Source organism: Hypanus sabinus, chromosome 27, assembly GCF_030144855.1.
Source record: "Hypanus sabinus isolate sHypSab1 chromosome 27, sHypSab1.hap1, whole genome shotgun sequence".
Lineage (NCBI taxonomy): Eukaryota > Metazoa > Chordata > Chondrichthyes > Myliobatiformes > Dasyatidae > Hypanus > Hypanus sabinus.
Window position 1 is genome coordinate 20,365,210 of NC_082732.1, and position 16,523 is coordinate 20,381,732.

At 41.7% G+C, this 16,523-nt stretch overlaps 1 protein-coding gene across 1 annotated transcript in view; it reads left to right on the forward strand.

The window, feature by feature from the left end:
• prdm2b (PR domain containing 2, with ZNF domain b) overlaps positions 1–14,537 on the forward strand; it is a 198,451-nt gene extending 183,914 nt beyond the window's left edge. The window contains exons 8-9 of the mRNA XM_059951867.1: positions 1,476–5,434; positions 13,262–14,537. Coding sequence (XP_059807850.1) covers positions 1,476–5,434; positions 13,262–13,288 — 3,986 coding nt within the window. The 3' untranslated portion in view covers positions 13,289–14,537. The remainder of the gene's footprint in view (positions 1–1,475; positions 5,435–13,261) is intronic.
• Positions 14,538–16,523: the final 1,986 nt, after the last annotated feature.

Consider the following 16,523-nt stretch of genomic DNA (forward strand, 5'->3'; position numbering starts at 1 on the left):
GCCATGTTGTTTAACTTGTATGCATTTGTTTTCCGAGGTTGCACAACCAGTATTATCACTAGATGCAATTTAGTATATTAATAACACATTGTGGGAAGGGAACCTGCTTCTCAGCAATTTAATGTCATTCGGAGATGTTTCAACTTATATCAGATTGTTTCAGCTGTTGCCCAAATCAGAGACATACCTAAAACCACCCATCAAATAAACTTTGGAATGACAGAAAATATTCCTTGATTATAATTGTAGGTAAATCAGGTAACCACATTAATTTATAATTTACTGAAATCTAGATGATATATTTCACATTTATGTTTATGCTTCCCTGTTTCCCATATATATTTTTATTTCTCTCTTGGAACTTCTCTGAATGCCCACAAAATGGCTGCACAATTTCAAAGGTAACTTACCTGCAAACTTCTGGCACTTCACACAAAGAAGTACACTGTACATTCCATCACTTCTCACTGTAAAGTCAACAGGCAAAATGAAGCCTGAAACCAGCACTGGTAGCTAGTATTAAATGTATAGAACTGCATATCTAGAGTTAATGGTCATTCTAACCACCGGTGCTACTTGTTTGGTTCACCAGGTTAAATGTGTTTGAATTTAGTAATCTTCAGCACCAGATTTTATCTGCTCAATCTTATTCTACGGGTTACTGCAAAATAATTTGGAGGTGGAAGAAAGCTAAATCTAGAAATGGAAGAGCCAAGTTTTATGCACTTCATCTTTGTGTCTCGATCCTTGAACATCTGAAATTTACAATATACAGGTGTTGATTTTGGAAAGGAACGTTGTGCCTTAAGCTATTGTGCATGTGCTACCTAATTCTTTTGCCAGATATAAAAGTATTGGTTGGATTATCCAGTTTACCTATGAAATATACATAATTGGGTGCAAGCAAAATTAGACTGAAGGAAGGGTTTTTATTTTTTTAATTTGAATTACAGTGCAGAGTTGGCCCTTTCAGCCCTACAAGCCACGCCATCAGCAACCCCTGTTTAACCCTAGCCTAATCATGGGGTGGTTTATAATGGTCAGTTAACCAGTCAACCGATATGACTTTGGACTGTGGGAAGAAACAGGAGCACCTGGGCAAAAACCCACCATGGGGAGAACGTACAAACTCCTTACAGAGAGCACTGGGAGTTGGGGTTGCTGGTACTGTAAAGCGTTGTGCTAACGGCTACACTACCCTGTCGCCATATGTTGTTGTTATTCTAACTTTAACAATATTAATTATGTTTGTTCCACGTGTAGTGTCTAGTTTCCACTCAAACTTGCTATAATATTAAAGTTGGGTATCTAATCTAAGCTACCATTTGTCCTTAAATACTTTGGTTTATTGGAAAGATTGGCTTTCATTAATTTTGCTAAATCTGTAATATAAATATTTGTGCAAGAGGGGAAATTGATAGTGCAAGAATGCCTGTATTAAAGTTGCTTTATAGTAATTGTGTTCTTTCAATCAGGTTATCAGAAGCATGAAACTTGTGTCTCACGAACCAATTCATCAGAGCAGAGAATATTAGTTCATAGAATCGTTACTCAGAAGGTTATGGCTCAGCCAAAGGACCTACAGATGTCTCTGGAGACAGAAATGACATCTGAAGAAAATTCTATTGAAAATCTTGCAAAAAAGAAAATTCCTATTAAATCTCTGAAGCAGAAACCAAAAGGAGATCAGAATGGAATGCAAGACATTGAAGAAACACACATGTTTCCCTGCAAAAATTGTGAGCGCAGATTTACCACAAAGCAAGGTCTGGAACGTCACCAGCACATCCACGTATCAACAGAAGGATTCACGTTCAAGTGCCGGTATTGTGGGAAAGCCTTTGGCACCCACATCAATATGAGACGCCATGAGCGACGTCATGAAGCTGGGCCCAAGAAAAAGCCTATGTTAAAAGTGAACATATCAGGACAACACCAGAAGGGTGATTTTGATTTTGATAAAACAGCAGTCGACATCTGTCCTGATCCTTCAAGTAGACTAGAAAACCCAACAGCTCTGAAAACGGATTCTGAGACTTTAGCCCCAAATCTGGACAATTCTGCCTTAAAGAGTTCTGAACCAAAAATCCAACATCCTTGCAAACTGTGCAAAAAGACTTTTGGCTCTTACACAAACCTGCGGCGGCACCAGCGCCGTATCCATGAGCGTCACCTCTTGGCTAAGGGCATTAAGATGAGACGGAAGGGTTCCGCAGAAGATCACGATCTAACCTCTGAGCAAGCCAGGGCTGGTGGTGGGCTTCATGTTACTAGCACAGAAACTGAAGACGATGATGAAGATGAGGAGGAGGACGAAGAGACTGATGAATGTCAGGCATACATCATGGATGTTTCCAGTAACATCTCTGAAAACTTGAACTACTATATTGATGGGAAAATTGAATCAAACAGTAGTACCAGCAACTGTGAGGTGATTGAGGTTGACACTGCTTGCACGAATCCTTTTGGACTACCTTCTGTGCTGTATCCTGTGACAGATGAATCACCACAGAATCTTAAGACCATGACACAAGTTTCAGTATCCCAATCTCTTCTGAATGAACTGAAAGACAGTGATTTGAAATGTCCCAAAAGAAGGCGGACCACCAGCCCTCCGCCATTTCCAAAGGCAAAAACTGAAGTTAGTGTCGAAACCACATCACCAGTTGTCTCACCATTTTGCAGTCAGTCTCTGACTGGTCAGACCAGCAGTTTGAGTGGACATCAGGAGAAATGTAGCTTATCTTCCAAGCTCAAGCAACTCCTTCAGATACAAGAAAATAATTCACCCAGGTCAACTTTGTTTCCAGATGCCTCAATTGGTCCATCAACCTCAACAGCAGCACCAATGGGATTTGGTCGATTCAAGAGGAGAACAAGTTCACCACCAAATTCACCGCAGCATAGTCCAGTACTAAGCAGCACAGGAAAGGACTCTGATTTTATACGTATATGGAATGAAAATGTACCTGGTTTGAAAGCAGCAAAAATCGAAAGCCAGAGTAGTTCTCCTGCCTGGAGTCTCTCCAGCCGAGATGAAAACCTCAGTCCAATGAGTCTTGAAATGTGTAAAATAACAGCTTCTAAGGAATATGCACCAAATCGGCCTGTGACTAATCTCTGTACCCACCAGCCTCTGGATCTGTCCAGTGGTTTTAAATTGCAGTCTGATATAAAAACAGAAGTGGAAGGGCCTGGAATAACCATCTTAGATTTGAGTTTGCATAAGAAGTTGTGCAGTGAGAATGAAGTCAAAGAGGAAATGGGAGTTGCTGGTGCTCAAGTTTCATGTAGCAGTAAAAAGAAGAAACCTACAACTTCTGTATTAGAGAAAGTACTTATGAATGAGTATAATGGCACAATGAAACAAGACTCTGAGGACAGTCCTCAGCCATGTCTAGAGGTAGAGGCACCACCTAATCCTGTCTCAACCCCACCTTTGGCTACAACCCCAACTCCAGTAACAACCCCTGCTCCTTCTCCCCCTCCTCCAGTCCTCTCTGTCCCTTCGCCCCTACCAGAGTCTGTGACCCAAGTCCTGCAGTCGATAACTCCAGCTTTGTCACCAGTCAGCATAAACATTAAAGAAGAAGTTAAAGATGAAGGCTATCCAGATACAGACAGCGAACGTGAATTGAACAATAACCACCCACCCACCATTGAACCAGAGTCCCCCCAAGAAACGCTCATTAAAAACTGCGCTGAAGAGCAGGAGAGTACAGAAAACTCTCAGCCCGCAGAACAAGAGGAAAAACCTGAGCCAGCTTTCACTAAAAGTTTCCAGTGCAATGTCTGTGAAGCTCCTTTCCTTTCCATCAAGGATCTTGCCCAGCATTTGTTGGTTCATGCTGAGGAATGGCCTTTCAAATGTGAGTTTTGTGTGCAGCTCTTCAAAGAGTCAACTGCATTGTCTGAGCACCGGTCTTCTTTGCACGGGGTGGGCAAGATCTTTGTGTGCTCTGTTTGCAAGAAGGAGTTTGCATTCCTTTGCAATTTACAGCACCATCAAAGTGATCTACATCCTGGCCAGCAGTGCTCACACATAGAATTAGAAAATGGAATACTGAGACCCCAGAACTTCACAGACCCAGGCAAGGCCACCAACTGTCTTAGCCAGTCAATTGGAGAAAGTTCCACACCACCATCACCACCAGCACCAGCACCGCAAGAGGGAACAGAGGATGATGATGATTCTAGTGACTTAACAGAGGAGCTGTACACTACAATAAAGGTGATGGCATCTGGGATAAAACCCAAGGGCCCTGATGTCCGTATGGGTCTCAATCAACGTTACCCTAGCTTCAAGCCCCCTCCATTTCAATATCATAACCGCAATTACGCCAGTGCGGTGTCATCAGCTGTAAATTTTACCACACACAACATCCCTCAAACTTTTAGTACAGCCATTCACTGCACAAAATGTGGCAAAAGCTTTGACAACATGCCTGCACTCCACAAGCACATCCTGGCCTGCGCATCTGCCAGTGACAAGAAACGATACACCCCCAAAAAAAACGCAATCCCACTGAAAAGGAAGGTCTGGAAGAAAAACGGGGCAATCGCTGCAGAGCCAGTCAAGCAGAACACCATCCGAAGGATGGGCCAGCCAAAAAGGCTTAACTTTGAAATCGAGACAAAGCCAAAAATGACCATGAGTAAGATCAAAATGAATGATCTGAAAAATCGGAAGAACAAATTGGTGCAAAAGGCAATCTCGCAGAAGAACCGTTCATCTGCAAAGGAGAAAGCTATGTTAAAAAGCAGGAGCTCAGAAAGCCATAATTGCCCTTATTGTGAGAAAGAATTCACTTACTTAGGAAGTCTGAACAAACATGTAACATATAGTTGTCCCAAGAAACCAGCATCCCCTCCTGCCAAAGGGTCAAGCTCTCACTCCCCAGCCAGCAGTGATAAGGGAGGTGGCCAGCGCAGGAGGACCGCAGATACTGAAATCAAGTTACAGAGTACTCCAGTTCTCTTGGGAAAAAGGAGAGGAAGGATGTTGGGACCTTTACAAACTGAGTCTGTTTCTTCAGCCTCAAAGTTACAGCAGCGTATGAAACCCATGCCTTCAGTAAAATCAAAGAAGCCCAACACATCTCCGATTGCTTCCAGGACTGCAAGTCCAGTAAGGTCAGCTAAAATCTCACCAGCAGAGGGAAAGAGGTTAAAGTCAGATCCCAGGCAGCGATCTTCTACCACCTCTACTATGACTTCGCCACGGCTGTACCTCCGAATGAAGAATAAGAAAGTTGTTTGGCAGAGGAAGACAAATGTGGTCAAACAAAAAAGATCTGAGAGATACATGGGAAAGACCAAGGAAACGCGAACAGGTGCTGTTACACGAAGCGGGGCTCCAACAGTTACTGATAGCAATGACAGTGATTTGGAAGATGATCAGGAAAACCAGGGATCATCATCATCAGGTGTCCAGGTAAGTTGCTGGCATTTTGTTAAAATACCAAATTGCATCCCCATAGTTTCCTTACCAATTCCAGTTTGATCAGTTCCTCATCATCCTCTTGAAGCAGGGTTTGGGCAGGATATGCGCGAGTGATTGACTCCTTTTATGACCACCTTGGTACATCTACTCTTTACATTTAGTTTGCAGTAGGAGCCTTCATCATCACCTCATCATTTTATTGTAAGTTGATGGATGGGGACTTGTTATAAAAAATCCTTCTGAAGAGGATATTTTTCTTTTGAGAGTTTAGAAAGAGGTGGGGGCTGGGGGAGTAAGGAGAGGCAGGAGTCAAACAGCGTAGCTAATTTTGGCTAAGTTGAAGAAATTTTTATAAGAATAACTGAAGAATTCCAATAATAGGTACAAATCTTCCTATTTTGAATTATATCAGAACATGGAGATAAACTTAAATTTGACCTAAGTAAACTAATAATGGTTTTAAATACATGGCAAACTCGGTGTCCACTTACTGTGGGTGATGTAACCTAAATTTAATTGAAATGTTACGTTACTTTAAATATTGACTGAATTATTACTCAGTTTTAGGAAAAATAATGTTTTGTCAGATCTATGATCTTCAAAATCCATAAGCAGATGCACGCCAAAAACAATTACCCATTTGCTATGAATATTATTTAAAACAGTGTACTGAAATACACGTTGAATTTTGATGATCTTTATTAAGTGTGGGTGGACATGAAAAAATGTTTGAAAATAAGGCTTTTTAGAAAAACTTTACAACACAGAAACTGGCTCTTCAGCCAACAATATTGTACCAACCTAATTAAGCTACTAATTATATGCCAAAATAAACTGATCCCTTTGGTCTACACAATGTCTATAACCCTGTATTCTCTGCACATTCGGGTGCTTAAAAGCATCTTAAATACCTCTATTTTTATTTGTCCTCATCACCACCCCGGGAAGCATTTCCAGGCACCCAACAACCTGGATTTTTAAAAAAATCTTGTCATGACTTCAGCACTCCGCTTTCCTCTGCAACCTTACCCCCTCTGAACGCACTGCCCTCCACTCTCTCCACACCAATCCTAACTACCATCAAACCCACAGACAAGGGGGATGACGTTGTAGTGTGACACACTGACTTCCATCTTGCTGAGGCCAGGTGTCAACTTCAAAGAGGACCCCACTCCACACCATTAGAAAATTTTCTCCGACTGACCTCATCCACTCTGAAGAACTCCCATCCACTGGCACCAAACTCATAGTTCCCATTTCCCACACTGCTTGCGTTTACATCCTACACAAGATCCACAAACAGGGCTGTCTCGGCAGGCCTACTGTCTCTGCCTGCTCCTGCCCATTGAACTCATGTCCTCGTATCTCGATTCCATTCTAATCTCCTTGGTTTAGTCCCTTCCCAGCTACAGCCACGACATTTCTTATGCCCTCAATCTCCTCCCAAATAACTTTCAGTTCCCTAGCCCTGACTACCTTTTCTTCACCATAGACATTCAGTCCCTATACACTTCTGCCCTTTTCAAGAAGGCCTCAAAACTCGCTGCTGCTTTCTTGACAAAAGAACCAACCAATCCCCCTCCACCACCACCCTCCTCCATCTTGCAGAACTGGTCCTCACCCTGAACAAGTTTTCTTTAGGCTCCTCCCACTTTCTCCAAACTTGAGAGGTCGCCATGGACACTCACCCTGCCCTCAAATTTACCTGGTCCATTTCCGACACCTCCCTCCCCTTTCTTGATCTTTCTGTCTCCATCTCTGGAGACGGCATATCTACTGATATCTACAATAAGCCTACAGACTCTCACAGCTACCTGGACTATTCCTGTTCCCACCCTGTCTCTTGCAAAAATGCTATCCCCTTCTCACAATTCCTCCACCTCCGTCGCATCTGCTCTCAGGATGAGGCTTTTCATTCCAGAACGAAGGAGATGTCTTCCTGTTATCAACACAGGGGCTTCCCTTCTTCCACCATCAACTGCTCTCAAATGCATCTCTCCCATTTCTCGCACATCTGCCCTCACCCCATCCGCCCGCCACCCCACTCGTGATAGGGTTCCCCTTGTGCTCACCTATCACCCCACCAGCCTCCAGGTCCAACGTATAATTCTCCATAACTTCCACCACCTGCAATGGGATCCCACTACCAAGCACATCTTTCCCTCCTCCCCCTTTCTGCTTTCCGCAGGGATCGCTCCCTACGCGACTCCCTTGTCCACTCGTCCCCACCATCCCTTTCCACCGATCTCCCTCCTGGCGCTTATCCTCGTAAGTGGAAAAAGTGCTACACCTACCCTTAAACTTCCTCCCTCACCACCATTCAGGGCCCCAGACAGTCCTTCCAGGTGAGGCGACACTTCACCTGTGAGTCGGCTGGTGTGGTATACTGCATCCGGTGCTCCCAGTGTGGCCTTTTTTTGTATTGGTGAGACCCGACGCAGACTGGGAGACCATTTCGCTGAATATCTACGCTCGGTCCACCAGAGAAAGCAGGATCTCCCTGTGGCCACACATTTTAATTCCACGTCCCATTCCCATTCTGATATGTCTATCCATGGCCGCCTCTACTGTCAAAATGAATCCAAACTCAGGTTGGAGGAACAACACCTTATATACTGGCTGGGTAGCCTCCAACCTGATGACATGACCATTGACTTCTCTAACTTCCATTAATGCCCCTCCTCCCCTTCTTACCCCTTCCCTGACGTATTTAGTTGTTTGCCTATTCTCCATCTCCCTCTGGTGCTCCCCCCTCCCCCTTTCTTTCTCCCGAGGCCTCCCGTCCCATGATTCTTACCCTTCTCCAGCTCTGTATCACTTCCGCCAATCACCTTTCCAGCTCTTAGCTTCATCCCACCCCCTCTGGTCTTCTCCTATCGTTTCGCATTTCCCCCTCCCTCCCCCCACTACTTTCAAATCTCTTAATATCTTTCCTTTCAGTTAGTCCTGGTGAAGGGCCTCGGTCCGAAACATCGACAGTGCTTCTCCTTATAGATGCTGCTCGGCCTGCTGTGTTCCACCAGCATTTTGTGTGTGTTGTTTGAATTTTCAGCATCTGCAGATTTCCTCGTGTTTACTCACATGGGCCCCAGCTTTGCCTGCCTTTTTGTTGGCTATCTAGAACAGTCCATGTTCGAAGCCTTCCCCAGTTACAGTCCCCAGCTCTTCCTCAACTACATTGATAACTGCATGTGTCCATCCTGAGCTTGTTAATTTTATCAGTTTTGCTTCTAACTTTCACCCTGTCCTTAAATTTACTTGGTCCACCTCTGACACCTCTCTCGATCTCTCTATCTCCATCTCTGAAGGCAAATTGCCATCTTTTATCTTTTATAAACTTGCTGATTCCCACAGTTATCTCGACTATATCGCTTACCACCCTATCTCCTATACAAATGCTATTCCCTTTTCTCATTTTCCTCACTTCCGCTGCATCTGTTCCCAGGGACGGTTTTCTGTTCCAGGACATCAGAGATTGCCTCCTCCTTTAAAGAACAGGGTTTCCCTCCCCCCACTGTTGATAATGCCCTCATCGTCTCCATTTCCTCTACATCTTCACCTACCCATATTCCCACTGCCTCAATAGTGAGAGTTCCTCTTGTTCTTACCTACCACCCAGTAAGCCTCTGCATCCAACACATCATCTTCCACAACAACTTCCACCATCTCCAAAAGGATCCTACCACTAAACACATTTACCTCCATCCTCCCTTTCTATTCTCCTCCCCCCCCCCCCCCCCGCACTTTCTACAGGGACTGTTCCCTCCGCGATTCCTTTGTCCATTTGTCCTACCTTCCCACTAATCTCTCGTCTCAATTCAGGGCTCCAGGCAGTCCTTCTAGGTGAGGCAACACCTCACCTACAAATCTGCGGGGGTCACCCATTGTATCTGGTGCTGCCGATGCAGCCTCCTACATTAGTGAAACCTGCGGTAAATTAGTGGCCAAACATTTTAATTCCCATTCCCGTTCCAACTTGTCGGTCAATGACTTTCTTGTCCAAGATGAGGCCACCCTCAGGATGGAGGAGCAGCACCTTATGTTCTGTCTGAGCAGACGTCTACATGATGGGATATGTATCGATTTCATCTTCTCGTAAACAAATACCACCCTCCCCTTTCTTTTATTTACCACTCTGACCTTTTTATCTTTTCTCACCTGCCTGTCACTTCCCGAGTCCCTTTCTCCCATGATCCATTCTCCTCTCCTACCAGATTACTTCTTCTCCAGCTTCATCCATCACCCTCCAGCTGGTCTCCTTCTTCTCTTCTCTCCACCCCCCCCCCCCCCCACCTTTTATATCTGGTGTCTTCCTCCTTCCTCTTCAGCCCTGAAGAAGAGTCTTGGCCCAAAGCGTCGACTATTCATTTCCATAGGTGCTGCCTAACCTGACGAGTTCCTTCAGTATTTTGTAAGTCTAGTCTTGCACATTTCCTTGAACTTGCCACCTATCATCCTAAATGGATGACCTCTAGGATTAGGCATTTTGACCCTGGGAAAAGCTGTCTGTCTATGTGTCTCATAATCATTATCTCCCCTCAGCCTTCCAGTCCAGACAAAGCAACTCGAATTTGTTCAATCTCCCTTTTATACTTAATGCTCTGTAATCCAGACAACATCCAGCATCCTGGTGAACTTATGCACTTCTCCAGAGCCTCCACATCCTTCCTAATATGGAGCAAACAGAACTGAATACAGTACTCCGGATGTGATCTAGCTAGAGTTTTATAAACCTTCAGCAAAACTTTTCAACTTTTGAACTCAGTGCCTCAGCTAATAAAGGCAAGTGTGCTGTACATCTCATTACCACCTCATCAACCTGTACAGCCAGCAGCTGGACCACAAGATATTTCTCCATCAACACTGTTAAGAATCTTACCTTTAACAGTGCACTGTTGCTTTACATTTGATTTCTCAAAGTGCAACACTTCATGCTTGGCTATATCTGCCGCTTCTCTACCTGTACTTGCAACTGATTTTTTATTACACTGCATCCTTTGGCAATCTTCTGCACTGTCTACAACACAGGGTGAGGCAGTTTAAAAATGATTGTTCAAATTGAAATTACGCTTTATAAATAAAAATTAAGTTTGTGGCTAGGAAGTGTTAGACATCTAGTAACTTCACTCGGGTTCTATTAGAGATTAGAAAGGTTAGAATTATTTTTGTTTGAGTTAATAATTCGATGGGAGTCAATAATCTATTTATTTATTGATACAGTGCCGAGTAGGCCCTACCAGCCCTTGGAGCCATGCAATCCACAACCTCGATTAACCCTAACCTAATCACAGGACAATTTGTATTTAACCTATCCGGTATGTCTTTGAACTGTGGGTGGGGGGAGTCCAGAGCACCTGGTGAGAAACCATGCATTCCACAGGGAGGACGTACAGCGACTCCTTACAGAATGGCACCGGAATTGAGCTCTGGAATGCTTGAGATGTAATACTGTTGCAAGTGGTGCCCGAGCATTTTATTGACTTCATCGATTTTTATTCAAGTATGTCAATGGGGCAGTAGCAATGGGAATAATTGTATGATCATACAAAGAATTAAAGGAAATATTAAGGAATGTTCATTAAGAGTGTGACATTATTACTTCCAAAAGGGAATTAGTTATTTAAAGAGGATTTTGAAAGGCATTAGTATGATTAGGTTAGATACTGAGCAGCCGAAGTACAACATGGATCAAGTTCTAAAGGTCAGAATTAAGGTTGTACTGAATCTGGGAGAATTTTAGTGTAAATTCCAAAAATTGAAATAACTATAGTTTCTGTTCTCTTCTAATTGATATGGATACACTTTGTAATGAATTATTAAAATACTTTGTCTTATCTCCTCTCTACTGTATCCCAATTCTAGCATTTTAAGATTTAATCACACTCTGTTCCCATAGCATTTAATTATTCCTTTTTTCAGATAACTGTAGTATAATTTTACTTTATTTGCTGCAATTGTAAATTAACATTTCCCAGTGATCCTCATGTCCTCACTACTAGTCTAAATTTCTTGGCATGCATTACAAATGGCACAATTGGTTGTAACATGTTACTCAATTTACCTTTAGTCTGTCAACCTGTCTCTGGTTTTGAAGTGACTAACTATATTATTAATCTCAAAACAGTGGTTGTTCAAGGAGCGGAAAAAAAAATTGAAGCAGATTGTTCAGGGAACTGGGAAGATTGATAACTTATTCAGATATTTGGCTGTTATCAGAGCTCTCAAGCCAGCTATCCTTGTTAAACAGCTTTCTGGGAACAATTTTTTATATTGGGAAGTTGGCTCACAGTTGATTGGTGAACCCAAGTATGGACTGCACCTTTCCTATCCAAACTGACAGGCCTTACCACAAGCATCTTAAGAACAGATTAAAACTACCTTGAGCATATCAGCTGCCAAGAAGACTGAATGGCTGAGATTCAAAGTACTTTGAGAGCTCTTCCAAAAATCAAAAATACTATAATTTTTTCATAGTGAAATTCTTTTTAAAGTGACTATAAAATTTTTAAATTGGTATTAGCTTATTTTTAGCACATGAACCAAAATATAGGGGAAAAACTTTTGGTTTTGAGTTCCATCCAGATAGATCATTCTTTACATTGAGGTAATAAAAGGAAAACAATGCAAATATAGTGTTGCAGCTCCAGAGAAAGTGCAGTACTAATACACAAATTGTAGGGGCCATGGCGAGATACTCTGGGAGTTGGTTTAGTTTATTTTCCACCGTATGAGAAGCCTGTTCAAGATTTGAATACTCCAAGTACAGTATGTAGTCTCAGATGTCTATATCTTCTGCCCAATGGGAGTATGAGAATAACCTGAGTGGAATGAGTCTTTGACTATGTTAGTTACTTCCCCAAGGTGGTGGGAAATGCAGATAGACTCATCAGAGGGAAATAGGTTTGTATGATGGACAGGGTTACCTTTACAGCTCTCTGCAATTTCTGGTGGCCTTGGACAGAGCAGTTTCCATACATCTGGATAGGATGCTTTCTGTAGTGCAGCTCTCAAAACTGGTATAAGTCACCAGGTACATGCCAGATGTCCTTGGCTTTTTAGATGTGGTGGAGTGCTTTCTTGGCTGTAGAGTCTTAATATGTTAGACCAGGTCATATTGTTGGTGAACTTGAAAACACTGGGCAACTAGACTTTCATAACGCATTTAAAATGACGCAGTGAAAAAAAAACTAAATTGCCAGTGTTTCTGCCAACAACTGTTTCATCCATTTGGAACATTTTCCCAGTACATTTGCCAGATTCACTAGTCCCAGTGATGAGGAAATCTGCAGATTGACATTGCCCCATGGGAGGCCAGTGGCCGAACCAGCTTAACCTGAGCCGAGGTTCGGGGCTTCCAGTGGGAGGTTGGCCCCCAGATGATTGGCGATGGTCCTTCCCCATAAGTGCCTTAAGTTTAACAGTTGCTTGTCAACTGTCAAAAAGACAATGTCTGACACTTTTGCCTTGTGTCCTGCACTCTTTTTTTAAGATTAGTTCTGGTATTTCCAAGTAAAGTTAACAATGTTTAATCAGGAGATCTGGCCTGCTGATACAGAGTTGAGAGAGTCATTAGATCACTGAGGGCCTCTGCTGTTCAGAATATAATACAGCAGGATGGCAGAGCAGTAGTCATGTTGCTGCAACCTTCCAGAGAATCTATTTTTGTGGTAATTCCAATCCATGGAATAATCTATAACTACAAAGCTTTTTTTTTTTGAAAAGTTGTCATGGATTGCTGATGCTGATTCTTGCTGTGAAAAGGGACAACTGCCAAAAAATTAAACTCAACATAAATGCATTTTTGTTTTAAATTTTCAGGTTTCCTCGTTGAAGATGGTGAGGTAACATCCTCATTACTCCGTCTTGCCTTGACTAAGAATTTGAACCTAGTTTGCTGTTTAACTGATTCCAAGAAATTGGGTCATGCTGGATTGAAAGACACAGAAATTTGATTATCTGTCATGCTTGCTTCAGCCAGTTCTTCCAGTGAGCTGGTGCAAATTTCTGCAGGCAGGATGCATTATATTTAAAACAAAAAAAAAGTTTCAATGCTGTGTCTAAGTACCAGTCTTTTGCAAACGTGCAGCCTATGGACAAGACTGGAAGAGCAGATAAAGAGACCATATTTGGCATGCACTTTGCGAATTGGAATTATTTTATTACAAGCCATCGGGCTACAGGCTGTGCATGGTCACCTAAGCAACAAGTGGAAATACAAGTCTTCATTAAGAAGTATGCTTTGGAATAACAGGAACAGTTATCACCGAACTGGCCTAAAATTCGGTTCTGTCTGTTATTTCTGATATTTTTTGGGGGGGAGGGGGGGGATGGTATCCACTTAAAAGATTTATTACTTATACTGTTAAGGTCGAAAGAGAGAATGTTTGTGAAAGCTGTCTCTGTGCACCCAACTCCTCCCTTGTTCTCTTTCCCACTGCAAAATTGTTCCAATGCCATTTTGAATGGTAAGTGCACCTAGAACAACAGATTGAATGTGTTGCACAGGACTGCTACCAAAATGGTCTTCAGCAGGTCCCATGCCCAGAAACACTGCTGCAGTTCTTTTCTTATCCCTGGGCTTTAAATGGTGAATTTTGTTTGGCTCTATTCTCCCACCACCTGCACTTCTTTCTCTCTTTTATCGCTGAGAAAGTCACCTCTTCCTCTCAAGACTCTTTCATTTTCTACTGTAATTTTATGGATGAATTTTTGACTTGAAGTGGGGGGGAGATACTATTTTTCACACACACCCATTTCTGTTCTTAACTTAAAATTGATCTACCTCTTTAAAATTAAAATTTTTAATCAACTTCTTTTGCGAAGTCCACGCCACTTTAGCTCTCCCACTTTCAAAACCATTCCTGTTTATGTTTCTTTTTGTGGGGACTTTGTTGAAATAACAAAAAAAAATTGTATGAAGTGTTTGTAGTAATTAAATAACATAGGATATATTTAAAATTATTTAAATTGTGTTTTCAGGCAGCAGTGTCTGATGTTTGTGATTCCTTCATTGCATTGTTAATTTTCAATTTTTTTTCGTTTTATTTTAATTTGGGCTGTGAGAATAAATGTGTAGACCGTTTCTGTAACCAGACTATGGCTGTCTTGTCTTGATGTGTTTTGAGCACTGTTCTACCAAAGGACAGTCATGGAATTTATTGGGGAATGATACACACACATTGAATGCTGAGTCCATTGAAGTTTTTAAGACTTTAGTTTGAGCATCACAAACTATGCCAGTGTTTTTTGGCCATTCCTTGTAGATGGTGATGAGTTGCTTTGTTGACCCACTGCAGTCTGGTCAGAATATTCCCACAGTGTTGTTCAACTGAATCCCAGTATGTAGACTCATTGACAATGAGGAGCAGTATGCAGCTTTTCCATTGGTGATCCCACGCACCCGTTTATTAAGTAGTTGGGTCACATGGAGCAACAAATAGATGCAAAATAATGAACAATTAGGATGTTTTCTAGAAAGTATATTAAATTTACATAAGGGAATTTGTCATAAAAGTGGCAATAGAGTGCAATTAAATCAAACATGGCACATTTGGCAAATAGTAACTATCATGCAATCAGATTTGATACCTAGAAGATGAGGAGAAAGGATGGCGTCACATTATGTTTTTAAATTGACCTGAATTTTAAATGGGTAAGTCAAAGAAAGTCTATGGGAAGTATCCTCCTATAAATGTAGCAAAAGATTGAAATCCAAATGATAGAAAGAAGTTTAAAAATCTCAATAAAGGGATATAAAAAGAAAGGAGAAATTGTTAAAGGTCTATTGAAACATGTAGGCAATGAACAGTAAGAAAATGGTAGATGCTTTTATGTTTGACCACTTGCAAAGATGGAAACTATTGACAAAAGCAAAGAAAAAACAAAGTAAGATTAGAGATTCTTGGTAAACTTAATATTTAAGTATGAAAATAGTGGAAAAACAGGACTCAAGGTAGACAAGGTTGCCTGTTTAGTCTTCATTAGACACTTAAAATGGATGAGGAAATTACAAATATAGCTAAAAGTTTCAAAAGATCTCTAACTTCGTGTTTTTCAATTGTTTGGGGAAAGTGACAGTGATAAGAAATGACAAACTCAAATTAATCAGTATTCAAAGTGTGCTCAAGTAATTTTGTTGAGCTTTATCCAGTTAGTCACAGACCAAGTGGACAAGAGAACAACAATATTATTATATGGGGCTACAGAAGACAGAGTTTGGTCCACATATTATTGAAAACAAAGTTTTATGGGATGATAATTGGGTGAGAGATGGAGAGGAGGAATAAACGTACAAGACAGCAGATTCTGGAACCTGGAGCAAAAAAAATATATAAACTGCTGACAGCAGGTCAGGTGACATTGTGGAGGCAAAGGATGTCTGATGTAACACTGTATTAGGACTGAGTGGAAGGAAGACAACCAGTATATAACAATGCTAGATTGTAGGGACCTAAGTGGAGTACAAGATGCAGTTATTCTAATTAGAAGCTAGTTCAAATAAAAAGTAGGAAAAAGGCATTGTTCTTTGCGATATGACAATTATGAACAGGAGGGATTAAATCTTACATGGAAGTCTTTGAAATTAGAAAGCACCTCTATATATACAGTGTAATGCAAGCCATGAACTTGCTGTGCTGAGAAAATAGGTTGTTTAGATCACAACAGCTATTGGATAAGTGGGTACTCTTGACTTAAGTGTGTGGAGTGGTGTTGAGACAGAGATCAGTAAGGCTGTAATTGAAAAATAGTAATTTTGATACTTTGGACTTCTTGTCTTCTTTCCAATTGTAAATGTAGTTATATTCTTCCCTGATCTGCAGGTACCATCTGCCTTTTTTTCTTCCTCTGTACGTAAACATTGGCAGAGGTACATTGGGGATGGGAGTAAGATATACCCTTTCCTAATTGGGTAAAGCACAAACCAGTTTTCCCATCATCTTAAAAGTACAGTGCTTAGGAAATTGGTGGCACCACTACATCATGTGTAATCAACACTGACCAATCCTGGAATTCAAAGAGCACATAATGGAAAGCTCGGAGAAATGGAAGAAGCAGTAGAGGTGAGATTCAATTTTGAGGG